General features: G+C 34.8%; 1 protein-coding gene across 1 annotated transcript in view; it reads left to right on the top strand.

Moving 5' to 3' along the window:
- EPHA6 (EPH receptor A6) overlaps positions 1-19121 on the top strand; it is a 655437-nt gene that overhangs the window by 535647 nt on the left and 100669 nt on the right. The window contains 1 exon segment of the mRNA XM_054700683.1: positions 14601-14810. Coding sequence (XP_054556658.1) covers positions 14601-14810 — 210 coding nt within the window.

Here is a 19121-nt window from a genome sequence, read left to right as displayed (position 1 = left end):
TGCATTGCAGATATACTTATGCCCTTCTATTATATTAACTCATAAACTCATTTTCACCAGATACATATCAAAATGGTTCGTTATCTAATGGTATTTGGGAAAAATTTTTTGGTATCAATGATATCCTATAGAGCTAAATATAATGATAAATAATACAGCACATTATCACTCTGAATTGCTGGTGAAAATTGGAGCAAATGACTACTCCAAGCCAACTAGAAGATAAGTTTTAGCTTCAGATGTGTTTATCCTGCTGAACTTAATTAAGATATTTTAAAGAAAATATTAAAAATGAAGTATTTTTATAAGCATCCTACTATATGTTTAGAAAAGTGGTATATTTAATTATTTAAAATTTTAAAACTATTATTTTTCACCTCTTATGTTCCATGTGGGAAAGATACCATAGAATCCAAAAAGAGCAAATGTTCAATTGATGGTGGCTATTATTACTGCATTCTATGAGAACCTTAACATATTTTGTCTCCTCTTGGTTCTGCCACCTGCCATCTATGTGACCTTGTGATTTGGGGTAGTAACTAATTTCTCTGTACCTCTATTCATCTATATAACGGGGATGTTAATAGTAATTACCACAAGCATTTATTATCAGGATTAACTGAGTTGATTTTTGTAAAGTTTATAGATTAATGTTTGACACATTTTAGTGGTAGAATAAGGATTCAAACTCAAGTCTTTGACTCAGAAAGCCATGTTCTCATATACTATGAGAACAATGAATTATATCTTTTTATCAAATTTCTTAATAAGTTTGCTTCCATCTCCTCATGTAGTTTTATATCGCCATGGTCCTTAGAATTTATATTAAAATCAATGTCACCGACTGGGGAGAAAACACATAAGGCCAATACTCCCTTTCATCCTGCTTTAATATTCTTACCCATCTGGAGCTCAAAGTGCTTTATAAACTTTATGTCAATAGCAGATATGCAACTTTACATGGCAAGCAAAAATACGTACAAATCCTCAAAATCAGAGTCATTTTTCAAACTACTTCTTTGAAATTTGATAATTGTAACTTCTGCAAGCACAAAAAGGAGGCAGTGGCTAAGTGTATTGCATAGTAGGGAGCCATCCATGGCTCATTAATGGCATTCTGTGCTTACTGGAGGCAGAAAAGATTTCCCTTTGGTCTCCCACACTATTTGAAAATCTCTTCAAATTATTTTATATGAGCGATACTCAACAAAGTACAAGATTACAATATAGCACCAGTGATGGTAGCTGACTTGGTTTAATATTGCACAGGATTCATGAATTTTACTCAATTTGGAATCCTTGTGTATGTACCTCCAAATACATATTAAAAGGGGGTAGTGTGATTAAGTGTGTATGCTTGTATATACCCGTGTTTGTTTACAAATATATGTGGCAAAGGAACGTGACTGGATATGTGTGTTTTTTTAATTTTGAAATGAATGGATTCTCACTTAGCAAGTGATTGCCAGCCTGACTGCTCAATAGGTCATATCTCACTGCTGTACAGATTTTTCTAAATTTTCCAAGGAGATACATCAGAGTGAATCAAGTATTATATTGACCACCATCTCTGCAGTCTCTCTCCAACTATACAAATGGATTTTGTAATTTTCATATAATTGTGTGTTACTTGCCTGGCAACTGCTGGTCCCTAAACCTTTAGATCTCCATTTTCAAAACAATGTCAACTAGAAATTCAAATAAAAACATTTATAAATTATTTTAAACCTTAAGATTTCATGTCAACCACAAAAAGTGCAGTTACAATATAATTTGACTATTTTTTAAAGGGATAACTCTGGTTGCTGTACTGAAAAGACTATACTGATATAGAAATAGATGCAGGAAAATTTGTAGACTTTTGTAATAATCCAAGTAAAGAAATGAATCTGATGGCTTACTTGAAAACAGTTTCAGTTGAGATGATGGTAACTGGTAGATTCGATGGTATATTTTTGTGGTAGAACCAATAGGATTTGTTGGTGAATTGGATAAAGTATAAAAGCAAAAGAGAAGATTCAAGAACAACTCTCACCCACAAATTAAGTTAATATTAGGCAGTGGGCCTCCCTGGTGGCGCAGCAGTTGAGCGCTGGGCTGCGAAGCTGCCCGCAGCCTCTGCAGCGCTGGTTCGATCCCCGGCCACCGGACGAGGGTCCTACATGGTGCGCGGACCTCTCCTGCCACACTCGCAGCTCCCCTCAGCAGTATACTTTGTCAATCTGCCTGTTCTGCTCCCCACTCTGGCTCTGGTGAATTCTCTCACCCTCCATGCTTCTGACTGTACCCAGTGCTTGTATAAATAAATAAATAAATCTTTTAAAAAAAAGTTAATATTAGGCAGTAACTACTATCTACAGTTATTGGACTGTAGAATTAAGTGGTTCATAGACCTAAAATTCTAGGAATATTGTCTGGCACATAGTAAGAACCCCATAATGTTAACTGTTATTATTATACTATTTTCAGAAGACATCTCTATGAGTTTTAATATGGTTTTTCTCTTGCTTCCTGATCTGCCTTTTCAAATAGCTAAAAATAGGCTTAATTTTCACCATAAAAAATATAGATATACCTCACACATATGAGAACTTAAATAATACATATAAATGCACATCAGCATTTCAAAAGGAATGTGAGTCATTTGAAGCTCTGCCTTAAACAAATGTAAAGCAAATATTAATTTAAAAAATTAAAGGGCTCTTTTAAATATTTATGTACTCAAATTATAAATCTAGTAAAGATGGCATTTTACCTTATGCTAGTTATATATTAATAATGAGAACTGTATTTTATTAGCACACTTTTCTTGTAAATTGTGTTGTGCAGAGTGTATTTGTGCTCGAGCCTGAGTAAAATTAATCTTCATCATGTCCATTTTATATTCAACAGTGAGAAAAAAAGTGAAGTTGCATTTATGCACCAATACCTGTTTTGAAATCATAAAAATTATAGTTGAATTGCACCCCCTTAATTACATTTTTTTCTAAAAACAGTATATGAAATTTCATGTGGATGGCTATTATTTAGCACACTTGTGCCAGCTTAATGCTAAATACCATTCTAGAAATTTGTGACAGTAAATATCCAAATGTACAAAAACACAGTGTACTTGAAATCAAGTATATGGATGGCTGAACTTCTTTTTAAATTAGGAGTTAGAGTATCAGCTTCCAGTAGCCCGAATTTATCACTTTATAAACATTTTAGTACTATAAAAGTGTAGTGCCATTTATAATACTTGCTACAGTGAAATTGTCTTTTATAATTCTTATTAATTTTCCTTTTAGGTACAAGTTTTTGTTGATTTTTTTAAATTAGTATGTAATGTGTAATTATATTGCTTTAATGAGAAAGTTCCATGCATTTTCCAATGATCATTCCTATTCATACCTCCCACTAATCCACCCCTACCTTAACCTGAACCAGACAGGAGATTTTGGATTTACAGAATGAAATATTAGACTCAAAATGTGTGGTCCTCAAACATGCCTGCAAATAACACCATCCTAGAGAGATGTTAAAAATACCTATGCAGATGCAAGCAGACTTACTTTGCAAAAACTTCCTTGGAAATTCTGATGCCTTCAAATGATGTTATAGCAAAATCTTGATGCTCTGTGACACAGATACAATCCAAAAATATGTAGCTGGAGTAGATTAATTTCATATAGGCAAAAGCCAAAAAAATAAGAAATAAAAACTCAGTAGTAAGCTGTGTAAGCTAGAGCTGTATTATATTCCAATTTTCATTAAGCTCGTAAAATGTGATTCTGAAATTCAACAGCCATGTTCCACAAATCCATATCTACTTTTATTCTTAAAATTTTTTTTAGGTATATTGAAAATGACATTTTTAGTTTAATATGATTGAAATTTCCCCATTCCACTTTTGGTAGCTTCTCCCTTCTACGACTAAAAATATAACTCTTCCTTGCTTAAGTCCAAATCCATAATGACTACAAAAGAAAAGTCCTAAAGGGTTTATTAAATATTTGACAGGAAATTGTAAGTTTTACAACGAGGGAGGCCATAAGAACCAGGACTTGGATAAAGAAGAGATATTGACTCTTATTTGATCAGTGGTTATTTAGGACAAGAATGATTTGGCCTTTTCAAATCTACAAACAACTTTAGTGATTTCTTTTTCAAATTCAGGAGCATTTTATAAAGTCATAGCATGGTCAACTTTCTAATTAAGGAATATAAAGATCGAATTTTAACTTTATCCTTAAGTTATAGAAATAATTCTCCAAAGATTGTTTTCTTCAAAGTCCTTGTAAATCAATTGTCTAGAATACATAATTTTTTCCATAAATATTTCTTTTAAAGCTATGCATAAATCCCTAGGCAGACCCAAAAAAGCCTCTTTAAACAGACTACAACTAAAGGATGTAACTTCTAATATGGTAGGAAACAAGCAATTTCCTTCCCAAAAAAAAGAGTGTATTTTCTTCCCCTCTACATGATTTGCATTGGGCAAACTTTTTTTTTATTAAAGGCCACTTGTCCATGGCATGAACCCCTCTCTTCCTGTCTTCTTCAGCTATTGCTATTTTAAATCCCATGTGGTGGTCCACCCTTCCCTTCCTCTCTTATCTCCAGGCTAGGCTCTTTTCCCTGATAACCTTTTCCACTTGTAACATAGACCTGAATCTAAGCTCCCGTTTTCTTATTGCCACAGATCTTAGCCGAATATGGTCGGATTAATTTGTACATGTATATGATTCACAAATACTATTTTAATTCCTCCAGATGACTTTACTATTTTCATATGAATATGTAAGCCCAAGTAATAACACTTAATATAGGATCTGCTCTCTTAACAAATTCTTAAGTATACACTACAGTTGTTTTGGCTATAGGTACAATAGGCATAGTTTTGTACAGCAGATTTGTAGAATTTAATCATTCTTGCTTAACTAAAATAACTTCCCATGTCCCCCTCTTTCCCACCACTGGCAATCTCCATCCACTTCACCCTTTGATTCTGTGACTTTTATCCAAAGAAAAATTTTATAGTGTTAGGATGAAAAAAAAAAGAAGACATGCTGACAGTACAGGTGAGGATATTTTTGACCAAGGGACAATTAGGAACTCAGAGGTCAACCCCTCTGTTTTGTGGCTCCTTATAACTTCTCATCTTTTCTCCCTTATGAACCTATTGCCTTTATGACACTATCTGATTTTCCCAAAATGACTTCTAATACAGAAGTAGGGGAACAAGAGGCTTACAAAGTGTCTGCTATTTGTATACCTTGATCTGTTGTAAACTACTTAGGAAGGTACATTTGCTGCACAGCCATTTTATAGCTTGAATACACTTTTTGGATATAATCACTTTACAAAGCATCAGCTAACCCTCCTATTTCTGTCATTCTGTTTTGAAAGACTGGTACCATTTCTTATAATGCACAGTTAATGAAGCAAAAAAAGGCTTTCAACATACCTTATGAACCAAACTTTCATCACTTCATTTTGGAGCATATCTAGTGATGTCCATTGCATTGTTTTGTGAGGAATCTTTGAAAGCTGATTTATTTATTGTATATAACCAAGAAACCACATAATGCAATGGGTTCTCTATACATACTTGTTAAATGATTGACATGCAATTTTTACTAATTCTACTCAAGAGTAGCATCTTATCATCTACTGCCAGTAGTATAGTTTATCACTCACATTTAAATTTCCAGGACACTGAATCATTATACTTACTTGCTCTCTCCAAAGGAATACTGCACATTTTTCAGTAAGAAAGTTTGGGAACAATGATTTATATTGTGATCCACAGATCTTTGGTTGTCTGTAAAGCTAGTTTGTTGGTAGCCTCAGAATCACTATGATTCTTCTCCAGTGAACACCTAGGAAGAAATTTAACAAATCTATATAACGTATTTTACCCACATTTTTCTCACTCGGCAGCAAAAATGTAAGAATCTGGTAGTCGTGATCAGAGCCAGAGACTTCCCCTCAGCATGAAGATGGCTACAAGTGTAGTCAATATTTTTCATTACCTCACATTTTGTCTCAAAGTATCTCTTATAGTAAATCTAGCTTTCCAGGAAAAATAATTCAAAAACATATCCTACTTTTGATTAAAAGTTTGAAGTGCTTCACTCTGTTAAGAGAAATATAAATGAACTCTGTGTAGTCATTCCAGTGGCCACCTACTCAATAGCTACTGTGTGCAGGCGTGGGCCTCTCCTCTGGATTGCAAAGATGAGCAAAACAAGATATACTCATTGCCCTAAACTGGATTATGTTCAGACCAGTGGAAGACATAGGCATATATGGTCTTAGCCAACGTTAGTATAGACAGCGTGATTTGAGAACAAGAAGGAAAGAAACGTGGTCCAACTTTATTCTCCCCCTTTCCTAACCAGTTCCTCCCAACTAATGCAGGTCCTGCTGGCTATGCCTATAAAACAGATTGTAAACCTAATTCAAGCCATCAGTATCTCTCTCTGTTACTTTAATAGCTTTGAAACTGATCTCTCTGCTTCCATTCTCCATATACAAGGCAGAGTTTATCACTACTCAATTAAATTTCTTCTCTAATATCTCATTACTTTTAGAATAAATTTACAACTCTTTACCATGGCTTGTAAGACCCTACATGATTGTGCCTCTGCTACCTCTCCAGTCTCCCTTTCCCGGCCTCATTGGCTCTCATTCCTCAACCTTGTCAAAGTCATTCCTGACTTAAGTCATTGTCATGCTAGAGACGATTTACAGGCTCCATCATGTTATTCTCTTTCATGTCACTTCATTTATATTAGGTTTCTCGTTATTTACAAGTATCTCATTTATTTTTTTTTACCTATTGATTTCCTGTATCCTTGCCTTCAATTTAATATCAGAGCAAGAACCTTTCTGTTTTGCTTCCCGCTTTGACTCCAGCAATGAGAGCAATAATTGGCCCATAGTAGATGCTTGGTGAGTGCTGTTTAAAAGAATGAACTTAGGGATTCAGCAGGACCTTTTTAGCTGAGATGATATTTAGATTAAAAACTAAGATGACAAAAGACTAGAAGTGCAACCATATAGGCAAAAAACATACTAGACATGAAATAACATATTGTAGGGGAAAACTTAATACAAAAAAATAGAATAAAAATAAGGATATGAAACTAAAGATAGATGCAAAGGTCACGTCTGTATTTGAGACATATTACATTATCCTCTCACTGAGGATCATTGAGAGTCATTGAAAAGTTTCAAGTAAATGAGTAATGGGATGATATATGTGTTTTCATAGAATTTGAATGGATACTTTTAAAGTTGTTAGATAATAATTTGATGACTCTAGGACAACATAGCACTCAAATTCTACACTTGTCCTAAACTTGGACTAAGTGCTTGATCTCAGTATAAGATTACCAGATACTGTGAAGCCTAAGATTTCTGTGGGATGGGATACAACCCAAGAGTCTGGACCTTAAAAACCATTGTCAAGCACTTGTAGTACTGTCAAGACAATGTGACATGCCAGTGACTGTTTGAGTCTGCTTGGGTCTGAGATAGAGGATTTCTCTCAGATGGAGCTCTGCAATTTTTAGAAATAGCAGACATTGTTATGTATTGCTTTTAGAAACCACCTTTCAAGCAGGTCCACCCTCTCTGTCACCTAAGCTCCATGTTTCTCAGCAGTCAGGCTGAGAGAAAAAAAAAAGAAGAATGACGACAAACTGCATTCTAGCTACTAAGCTCTGAAATGCAGTGTTTAAATATGCCACATTCACTCTCCTTCATTTGAGTCTGCCTTCCCGGGAAAAACCATATGTCATAAAAAAAATCATAGTTTCATTTTGATTAATCTCTAGTAGGAAGCCCAAAGATATTAAATCTCAGTACTCTCACATTTTTCTCCTCCCCTCATAAACAATTCAATTCAATTTGAATTAATATTTATCGAGCACTGACACAAGGTATGGCAGTGTAGTAGATGCTGTGATAGAAGTGCTACATAAAAGGGAAAAAAACCCTGCCCTACCTAAGAAAAGAAAAGAAAATAATATTTTCTCATACAAGGTAGTAAGAATAATATAGCAATAGCAACTGGTGCACTACAAGATAATATCAAAGGTTGTTTAATTCAGTCACTATTAACTATCCACCGTATTCAAGAAAACCAACATAACCAAAAACACACTTGAGGCTATGTTGACAAGAACTCGAAAAAGCAATATACATTTTTTTTTGTAAAGGATAATTGCATCATTTGTAAAGGAATAGATTTTTACTGTCCCTCATGTATGAATAAATGGGACTATGCTCTCATGTATGAATAAACAGGACTAAAGAAGACTTAGATGAATAGAGCCTCATTTGTTGGTTTATCTTGAGTGTTCTTTGCTTGTTTGCTATTGCTTTAATGTTCTCACAGATACTTTATACCTTGTTTCATTAAATCAAATTATGCTGCCCAAACTAATGCAGCCCAGACTTGGTCCTTGTGGAAAAGTTTGGGCCAACTCTTTTTAGACAACTTCAATTAATTTTGATACAGGCTCTGGAAATAGTCTGCAAAAGTTCAGTTCCCACCTTCAGCTTTTACTAGATTGTTAAATCTCTTTGTCCTTCAATTTGACCTTCTATAAAATTAAAATAATAACTACACTTGTATCACCCAGTTGTTGCAAGGACTAAATGAGATAATATCAGTAAAGTCCTTAATGACTATGGCTGGTTTGAAGTGTTTAAGGAATGTTAGCTAATTTTTTTCCCTAGAAGAATGTGTCAGCAACTGAGTTATACATTCCCATAAGAACATAAAACTATCTTTGGAGCTTCTCTTTCATCAAGCTTCCATTTTATAGAAAGCATGTGGATGGATGGATGGATGGATGGATGGATGCATGGATAGAGCAATGTTGTGATCAGTAAGAAATATAAAATCTTCATCTTCAATTCCAGACTTTTGGCTCCCAAAACCCTTAGAATTCCCAAAGAGTTGACAGTGATAAAGTTGTCTTTTGTCATATGAATGAGGTGACCTTTGGGAAGCACTGAAGGATAGGGACTGGCACCAAGAGAATCAACCATGTGATTAAAGGTTTAGAACTTCCAGATCCACCCTCAATTCTCCATGGAAGGGAGAAGAACTAGAGGTTGAGTCTAAATATCAATGGCCAATGATTTAATCACTCATACCTAACTAATGAATAGTCCATGGGGGGAAAAAAAAAAGAGGACAGGCTTTGGAGAGCTTCTGGATTGGTAAACTTGTGACTTGAGGAAGTTGGTGTTCCTAGAGAGGGCATAGGAACTCTACATCTTTTCCCCAAACCTTGCCCTGTGCATCTCTTCCATCTAGCTATCAATGAATTACATCCTTTGTAATAAATTGGTAGTGTGATAAATAAATGGGTTTCCTGAGTTCTGTGAGCTGTTATAGCAAATTAATTAAACCTAAAGAGAATGCTCTTGGAACCTCTGATATTTCACCAGTTGGTCATAAGCACAGGTAACAGCTTGAACTTGTGACTCACATCTGAAGTAGAGGGTGGTCTTGGGAGACTGACCCCTTAACAATTGGAATCTGATTCTATCTCTGGATAGTGTCACAACTGAGTTCAATTCTTGGACACTCTGCTGCTGCCTCCACACTGCTGAGCTCTCCCACCCCTAGGGCCACTGGCAAGGCAGCAGACATTCTCCACTGACCTCTTGGTTAATGAAGCATGAATTTCTTCAGCGTTCCTTCTGGTGCCATCCATAATGGTCTTTGATATCCACAAGATAATTTCACCCTAAACTACAGACCCTCTGGGTGCAACACTAGTGTGGGTTAACTTTCAGATTATTTTCCTGGAGCAAAGCAATATGTTTATTCTGATGCCATCTTTGACTACATCCCTGATGTATATATGATATCTCAATAAAACTGTAAAAATCATTTGGAACAAAATATAAGCTAATTGAAGCCAAATCTATGCATAATTATTCACCATGATCAGGTGTGTTGAACCCAGTATGAAATCTGGTTCAACTATCAAAATCAATTAATATAATCTATCACATTAATTGGCTAACAAAGAAAAATTACAAGAGTATATCAATTGATGAAGAAAAAACATTTAGCAAAATCCAACACAAATTCATGATACAAACTCTCAGTGAGCGACAATGAAGAGGAACTTCCTAAACTTGATAAAGACTATCAACAAAAAACCAACCGCTAATATCACACTTAATAGTGAGAAGTTTAAACCTGCTCCATTAATTTCAGGAACATGGCAAGAATGTATACTCTCACTATTCCATCATCATAATGGATGATGGAAAGTACTAACAAATACAATAGATAAGAAAAGGAAATAAAAAGTATACAAATGAAAAGAAAGAAATAAAACTGTCTTTAATCACAGATAACATGTTAAGCTATCTAGAATCTGAAAAAAAAAAAGAGAGACAATAAAAAACCTACTGGAAATAATAAACAATGGAAAAGTAAAATTTGAAATAAAAAGCACAATGCCATGTCCAATAGTACTCAGAAAAAGGAAGTACTTAGGTATAAATCTGACAAAAGACACATAAGATCTATGTGAGGAAAACTATGAAACCCTGATAAATGAAATCCAGAAAGAACTAAATAAATGGAAATATAGTCCATATCCATGAATAGGAAAGCTCAATATTAAAAGATATCATTACCTACTTGAAACATATTTTCAATGCAATCTCAATCCAAATCTCAGCAAGTTACTTTGCAGATAAATATCTGCAAAGTTTATATGGATGGGTGATTTGGTAGGGGTGCACTATTGTGGAAATACCTGCTTGGGTTACCCTAATATTACCTCAATTAAAAATTAATAAATAGGGCCTCCCCGGTGGCGCAGCGGTTAAGCGCTGGGTTGCGAAGCTGCCTGCGGCCTCGGCGGCGCCGGTTCGATCCCTGGCTGCTCCCCGGCCACCAGAGGAGGATCCCACATGGCGCGCAGACCTCTCCTGCCGCCCGCTGCTCCCCTCAGCAGTGTACTTCGGTCCTTCTGCCTGCTCTGCTCTCTGCTCTGACTCTGGTGAATTCTCTCACCCTCCCGCGCTTCTGACTGTACCCAGTGCATGTATAAACAAAAACAAACAAACAAACAAACAAATAAATAAATAAAACATGCCTCTATAAAAAATAAAAAATAAAAATAAAAAAATAAAAAAATTAATAAATAAAATTTCATTTATAAGCCAAAACAAAACAAAACCCCAGTATGGCCAACACAGTATGCTGGAGAAGAGCAAAGTTAGATCTGACACTTCCTGACTTCAAAACTGTAAAGCTATAAAATCAAGATAGTGTGGCATTGGCAAGAAAGAATAGACAAATAGATCAATGGAAAAAATATGAAGACTAGTAAATATATTGACCTGGTCTTTGGCAAGAGTAAAATCAATGCTATGCAGCAAAAAATAATCTCTTCAATACTTGATGCTGGAACAACTGGACACCCATATAACAACAGCAACAAAAATATCTTGACTAAGAAACTTACACCCTTCACAAAAATTAACTAAAAATATATCACAGACCTAAATGCAAGGTACATAACTATAAAATTCCTGAGAAATTGCAGAGGAGAAAATTTAGGTGACTTGGAATATGACAATGACTTTTTAGGTATAACTCCAAAGGCACAGTCCATGAAAGAAATAATTGATAAATTATTTCTTAGACACATCTGTTCTATAATAAACAATGTCAAGAGAATGAATACAAGTCATAAACTTGGAAATTGCAGAAGACACATCTAATAAAGGAGTCATCCAAAATATACAAAGCACTCTTGAAACTCAAGAAAAAAATTTAGAATTGAGTCATACCTTAATAGACAGCTCATCAAAGAAGATATACAGATGGCAAATATGACATATTCAGAGATGTTCTGTATCTTACATCAGCAGAGAAATGCAACTTAAAGTAACAAGATACTACAGGGGAATGCAAAATGGTCTCGTTTTAGCCACTTTGGAGAACAATTTGGCAGTTTCTTACAGAGCTAAGAATATTCTTACCATATGATCCAAGTATCATATTCTTTGGTGTTTTCCAAAAGGAGTTGAAAACTTATGTCCACACAGAAAGCTATCCACAGATGTATCTAGCAGTTTCATTTGTATTTGCCATAATTAGGAAGTAACCGCATTGCCCTTCAGTAGATGAATGGATAAATTAACTGTGCTATATTCAGAAAATTAAATATTAATCTACACTAGAAAAGAAATGAGCCTGGGAAAAATGTGGAGGAATCTGAAATACATATTACTAAGTTAAAAAAGCCAATCTTAATAGGCTGCATACTGTATTACATTTTGTATACTGTATGTTCATCTATATGACATTTTGGGAAAGACAAAGTGAAGGAGACAGTAAACAATCAGTGGTAGCTGGGGCAGGGGCAGGTGGTAAATAGGTGGGGCACAGAGGATTTTTAGGCAGTAAAAATACTCTGTATGACACTATCATGATAGGTATGTCATACATTTGTCCAAATCCATAGAATGTATAACACCGAGAATGAAATACAATGTAAGCCATACACTTTGAGTAATTATGATGTGTCATTGTAGGTTCATCAATTATAACAGATGTACCACTCTAGTGGGGACACTGATAATGTGGAAAGCTACCTTTGTGTTGGGACAGAAGGTATTTGGGTAATCTCTCTACCTTCTTCTTAATTTTGCGGCGAACCAAATACTGCTCAGAAAAAAGAAATCACTTGGTGTTTTGTGCCATCCTCAGAATAAAGACGAAATTAAATTTCGACCTATTTACAGTGTAGGATTTTATGTTGCTAATAAGGAAAGAGGAAATTTTTCAAACAAACTATTTCTAAAACTATATAGAATAACAAATGTTTTATTAAATATTAATATTAACTATAATTATAATCACTCAGGGGTTGTGCTGTGTGTTTTGTATGTGATTCTCATCACAACTCTGAGATTATTCTATTTTCCTTTTCATTTTAAGGAAACTGAGGTACTCTTTGATTTGTTTTGGGTCCAATAACATTTCTTAATGTTCAGAAAATCTGCATTGCCAAGAACTGTCATACCAGGCAACTTCATTTTCTAATAGGTAAAAGAGTCACTTCTTGAATTGTAGTGTATTCCTTTCCGGGCCAAAAAAAAAAATATATATATGCTTTCAAATTCTACTAGAAGGAGCTGAGATTCCTAATAGAGGAGATATAGGTAGGGCACATGATGGAAGAGGCAGATTTCATCTAATAGTGCACACTGTCTAGGAAGATGGATTGGAAACATAAAGAGCTAATAATACCAAAGATTTTCTTTGCTAGGTTATCTTTTATACATTAATTATACAGACGAACCTGCTTAAGTGGATATTCTTTTCTGTAGAGTGTTTTTTTGAGAGACCGTTCTTTTCCTTACTCTGCACTTGAGTTGAAAGATTTTATCAAAGAGCTATCAGAGAGATAAGTTGATATAGTAAGACAAAGCTTATTTCATTTGTAGTCTGTGCTTCTTCATTTAACTGACCAATGAATCATCATTGTATAGGACATTGTGTCGGTACTATAGGGTGAGATCATCCCTGTGCTTAAACTGCTCTATGATTTTAAATCAGATATTCATTAAAACTACTTTACCCTGAAGAAATTTTTAAGATATTCTTCTTTATGATTCTACCACACTGTTTAAGGTAACATAACCCCGCAGTCTCTTGCGAGACATTCATTTTACAATTACCTCTCAACAATTGTTACATTTCATGTTTCTCCATAATACCATTAATACAAAAATTTCTAAGTAACTAAGTAGAATAGTATGTATTAATTTTAAAATTGATTTATTCTGTAATTTCTGGGGTATTGTTTATAGCTGTAACTGGTCTTACTGGTACACATATTTTTAAGTCAAGCTGAGAAGAATAAAATGGGATTGACTACTACATTCCAGTGCTGTGCTTGTCTTGTTATTCTTGTTACCGCCTTTAATTTTCACAACCTGGAACTAAAATTGTCCTGTTTTCAGTCAGTTATCAATGACGTTCTTTCTGTTTGCATTTTCTAATTTATTTGCCGTATGTATTTTTCTTTTTCCTGCTCATTTCCTGAAGTTGTTTCTTGTTTATGTATCAGAATTTGTTTTTTCTGAGTGGTCATTTTTTCGAGTTGTCAAACAACTTTCATCCAGTCCTAGGTCTTGCTGCCCTTTTCCTCAGCTGTGACTGGTTCAGAGCTTGCAACTATGAAAAATGAATTCTGTTTTCTTAGTAGACATCCCTATTATCTTATTTGACTTTAGCTCCCTTGTCTTAAACTTTTTCAAATCTCTTTTTCTGGAAGTTCATTTGGTTGGTTCCCATCTATCCTTTGTTCTCCTTCATCACTTCCAGGTAGATGAACCTTTCCTTCTACTGTCAACAAATTCTTACATTTCATTATGAATTTAGTCAGTGGTTGGCAGACTTGATGCTTGTATTCATTGGATCCAGTAATTTTAATTTGAGCTTTATTTAATATTATACACAGAGAGATGTTCATATACTCCCATGCATACATATCTTATGTATGCACACACTGTATTAAACTAAATCAATGTAAACTGTGATGATTCTTTTTCAGAAACATGATGGCCACTTCACAGTCATCCAGTTGGTTGGCATGCTCCGAGGCATTGCATCAGGAATGAAGTATCTTTCTGATATGGGTTATGTTCATCGAGATCTAGCAGCTAGAAATATATTGGTCAACAGCAACTTAGTATGCAAAGTTTCTGATTTTGGTCTCTCCCGAGTGCTGGAAGATGATCCAGAAGCTGCTTATACAACAACTGTAAGTTTGCAAGCCCTTTTTCATATTTTTTTTTTACTTTTGTTGTTTAAATGCTATTAGAGTAATTCTGCTCTCCCCCCTAACTTGGTGCTCTTATTTGCCACTTTCCTGTTTTAATATCATTATTTAATTGGGAAGTATTTGCTCTATCTAAGTGCCCAGTTTTAGAAAAAGGTTCTTGGTTGTTTTCCTCTTCCATTACATTGGGACTTGACTTCAGGGTCATGTCTGAGGTCCATGTCCTGAGTACCCTAATAGGAAATCTGCTTTTGCCTAAAGTATTTTTGATTCTTCAATAATTATCTTCTTTATATGGAGTTTTGCATATGCCATTGTGCAGTTATTTAATATTGGTGATAGTGAAGAATGTTGACAAAGAGGTGTTATGAAATGACATTTTTCCCCCTCAATAAATGTTATGGAATGATCTAATCATGCTCAAAAAATATATATTACCAGTTTCTCTGAAGATGTATAAGTACAGCCTCAGTCCTTCATCAAATGATACTTTGGTCAAATGTCAGTAGCAATAAAAGGCTAGAAGTTTTAGGACTAAACTATCATCTTTAAATTATAGGATCTCAATTCATAAATACTTTAAGCATTTCTGAATGTCCTTAAACATATTCATTCCACTGATCTCTTTGGTGTTTTGAGAAGTTCAATCTCAAAATCTCTCTTTAATTACCTTAGCACTGCTAATCTGTAAAATTTTACCATCCTTGTTTTAAAGAAACAAAATCCTCATCATTTGACAATTTCAATAAAAAATAAGTCAATAATAACTATTCAAGTTTTTTTTATTTCCATTCTCTTTTCCTAACCTTAAACATTATTTTAAAAGAAGAGAATCGGGCCTCCCCGGTGGCGCAGCGGTAGAGCGCTGGGTTGCGAAGCTGCCCGCAGCCTCTGCGGCGCCGGTTCGATTCCCGGCTGCTCCCCGGCCACCGGAGGAGGGTCCCACATGGTGCGCAGACCTCTCCTGCCACCCGCTGCTCCCCTCAGCAGTGTACTTCGGTCCTTCTGCCTGTTCTGCTCCCCGCTCTGGCTCTGGTGAATTCTCTCACCCTCCCGCGCTTCTGACTGTACCCAGTGCATGTATAAACAAAACAAATGAACAAACAAATAAATAAATAAATAAAACATGCCTCTATAAAAAAAAAAAAATAAAATAAAATATTTAAAAAAAAAAAAAAAAAAATAAAAGAAGAGAATCCATTACTTTATTTTCTATGAGTTTTTTTCCAAAACTTCACTATATTCAATTACTTCAGAATAGGTTCAAATTTAATATTATAAATGAATCGTAGTATGCCCTTACTGTGTTTTCTTTGTAGGAATAAATGTTTTATATTAATTTGTCAATGATAATGTCAGTAATTTCTCAACAAGGAAATACAATTCTATGGGAAATAATGTCTCAGAGTTTGATGTATTAAAATTGGACTACAGAATTTAATGTAGATAGCCAGATTAGATAACCAGAATACTAACACTGCTGAAAGTACTTCTCTACAGTTGTAGATTAAGATGCACATCACTGAATTTAAGAGCTATCAATTAAGTGGCAAATAATATAATTCAGTGCTTTTTAAAAACTAATTCCAAAACTATGTAGTTGCTCAGAGTATCCTAGGGTACAAAATATCACACATTAAATATTTCCCTTTATAATGAACGTGGGTATTTAGTAGTTAAAATAGCAGTGTTCTTGCCTTCAAAGAGTTTACTCTTTGACAGGGTAGACAGACTCCTGCTTTCCTGCTATTCAGTGTATTAGGAGTTGTCATAAATGGCTGAAAAAATAATGCGGAAGTGCCAAAAAGCAAATGACTGGAGAAGACTTCACAAAAAAAAAAAAAAAAAAAAAAAAAAGATAAAATTAGAATCATAAGAAGACCTTTAGGGAGAAAACATATAGAGGAAACAAGGTTGAAAAAACATGGAAATGTGAGGACTTGAATGGACATGTTGATGGAAACAGAGGCAATGGACAGTGGAGGAACTGTGTTTCTTAAGAATAATTATGCAGGGCCTCCCCTGGTGGTGCAACAGTTGAGCGCTGGGCTAAGCAGCTGCCTGCAGCCTCTGCAGCACCAGTTCCATCCCTAGCTGCCAGCGAGGGTCCCACATGGCATGACAGACCTCTCCTGCCACACCCGCTGCTCCCCTAAGCAGTGTGTTTCGTCAGTCTGCCTGTTCTGTTCCCCGCTCTGGCTCTGGTGAATTCTCTCACCCTCCTGCACTTCTGACTGTACCCAGTGCTTGTATAAATAAATAAATAAATCTTAAAAAAAAAAAAAGAAGAATTATGCAGATAGTTGAATAGTACTCCAAGAAATTGGAAAGTTTTTCTGTAGCAATTAAGAATAAATATTGATCAGTTTAGATAGGGGAGTAACATTATTGACAACAGTGTGAAAGAAAGAAGGATTGAAGGACAAGAGGTCTGGTAACGGGATGAACACTTAGGGCATTATTGCTACAGGCCACAGAGACAGAAGGTTTTAATTAGAACAGTGACAGAATAAGGAAGAGGGGAGGGAACTTAAAATCATTGTGAATGTATAATTTACAAGCCTCAGTAACTAATTAGATATGAGTCATGAGGAAAAGGACATAATGACCACACCAATATTTATAGATTACACAACTAGTTGAATGGAGATGCTATTAATCAAGACAGACAGTACCTGTTAGAGATGAACTGGCTAACAACATTAGACTACAAAGCAAAATTGTAATGAAAAACTATTGGTACTCTGTCTAAAAGTCATAAAGATAATGCCAGATTGAGCAGTGGTATTCTGTTGAAATTTTGTGTAAAATTTTTACAACTCGATATAAGTTACTTAGCCCCCAAATACATTTTGTATTTCCTGTTGAAAGAAATTAGATCCTTAGAAAACTTTACTGCCTAGTAAAGATATATGTAGGTTTTAGCAAGCCCCATATAATAAAATAGAAAAGAAGAATGCTCATATATATGAAAATGATTATTTTTTAATACAAAAAAATCATATGAATGTCTCTTAAAGAGAAAGCTCACTAGACTTATTTTTTATAATAAATTTTATTTTTATATTCCCCATACAATTGCAACCCCCTTATTTTGACCCCAATACCTCCCCTCCCGCTCCTTACCCCCCATAGAGTGTCTCTGGTTTATAGTTTTTTGTTGATTTTGATTTTCACTTTCTTATAGTTATTCATTTTCCTGGTGCCTTATTTAAGTTTTCTAGATTCCTGCTATGAGTGAGACCATCTGGTATTTTTCTTTTTCTTTCTGGCTTATTTCGCTGAGCATGATCCCTTCCAGCGCCATCCATGTTGCTACAAATTGCATGTGTTTATCTTTTTTGAATGCTGAGTAATATTCCATAGTATTTATGTACCACATCTTCTTGATCCAGTCATCTATTTTTGGGCATTTGGGTTGTTTCCAAAGCTTAGCTATTGTAAACAGTGCTGCTATAAACATAGGGGTGCAGGTGCTCTTTGGAATTGATGTTTCTGTGTCATTTGGGTAAATACCTAGGAGTGGAATTGCTGGATCATATGGAAGCTCAATGTTTAGTAGGTCCTCACTAGACTTGTTTTTTAAGTATGATTCCATTTTTCAGTTTTAGCTGTATGTAACCATTCTTAGAAGGCATCCTTTATCTAAAATGATTTTGATTTTCTTTTCCTCACTCTGAGTATATATAATTGCTATTTCCTCATTATTAACAAATATTTTTATAATCTGAATCAGGGAAGATTTGGAGGAAAAGGAAGCTTTTGAAGGGTTTTAAAACCTTTTAAAAACAGAAGACATTACAGATAAGCATTTTTATGTGTAATCTTCAAGGAAATAATCCTTAGAACAGTGTGCTACATTAAAACCATCTCTTCCTAAACAAAATAGGGGCAGGATAAATGACATTTCTTATTAAGATGACTTTGAAAATTTAGAGTCACCTATTTCAGCCAAGAGTAGTAGAAATAGTTAAAGAAGATAGATTAGAAAGATAGAGTAACCAGTGTGACTTCAGAACTTGGTTGTAATATTTAACTGGCCTGCATGTGAACATTGGAGCCATCTGGCAAGATCTATAAGCGATGTCACAAGAGAGATTACTCTGCCAACAATGAGTTAGTTCTTTAGAGCCTTATTTAGAAAAATATATACATTTAATATGTAAAAATATATTACCTAAAATACAGTAAGTCCTCACTAACCTGGTTGATAGAGTCATCAAAGCTGTACCTTTAAGCAAATCTACATAAAATGAAACCAGGTCCTTGACTGGCATTCTTTCATACAAGGTC

This window comes from Talpa occidentalis, unplaced genomic scaffold (genome assembly GCF_014898055.3).
Source record: "Talpa occidentalis isolate TD23 unplaced genomic scaffold, MPIMG_talOcc4v2.1 talOcc4.4, whole genome shotgun sequence".
Taxonomy (NCBI): Eukaryota; Metazoa; Chordata; class Mammalia; order Eulipotyphla; family Talpidae; genus Talpa; species Talpa occidentalis.
This window is presented reverse-complemented; position numbering and strand designations above follow the sequence as displayed.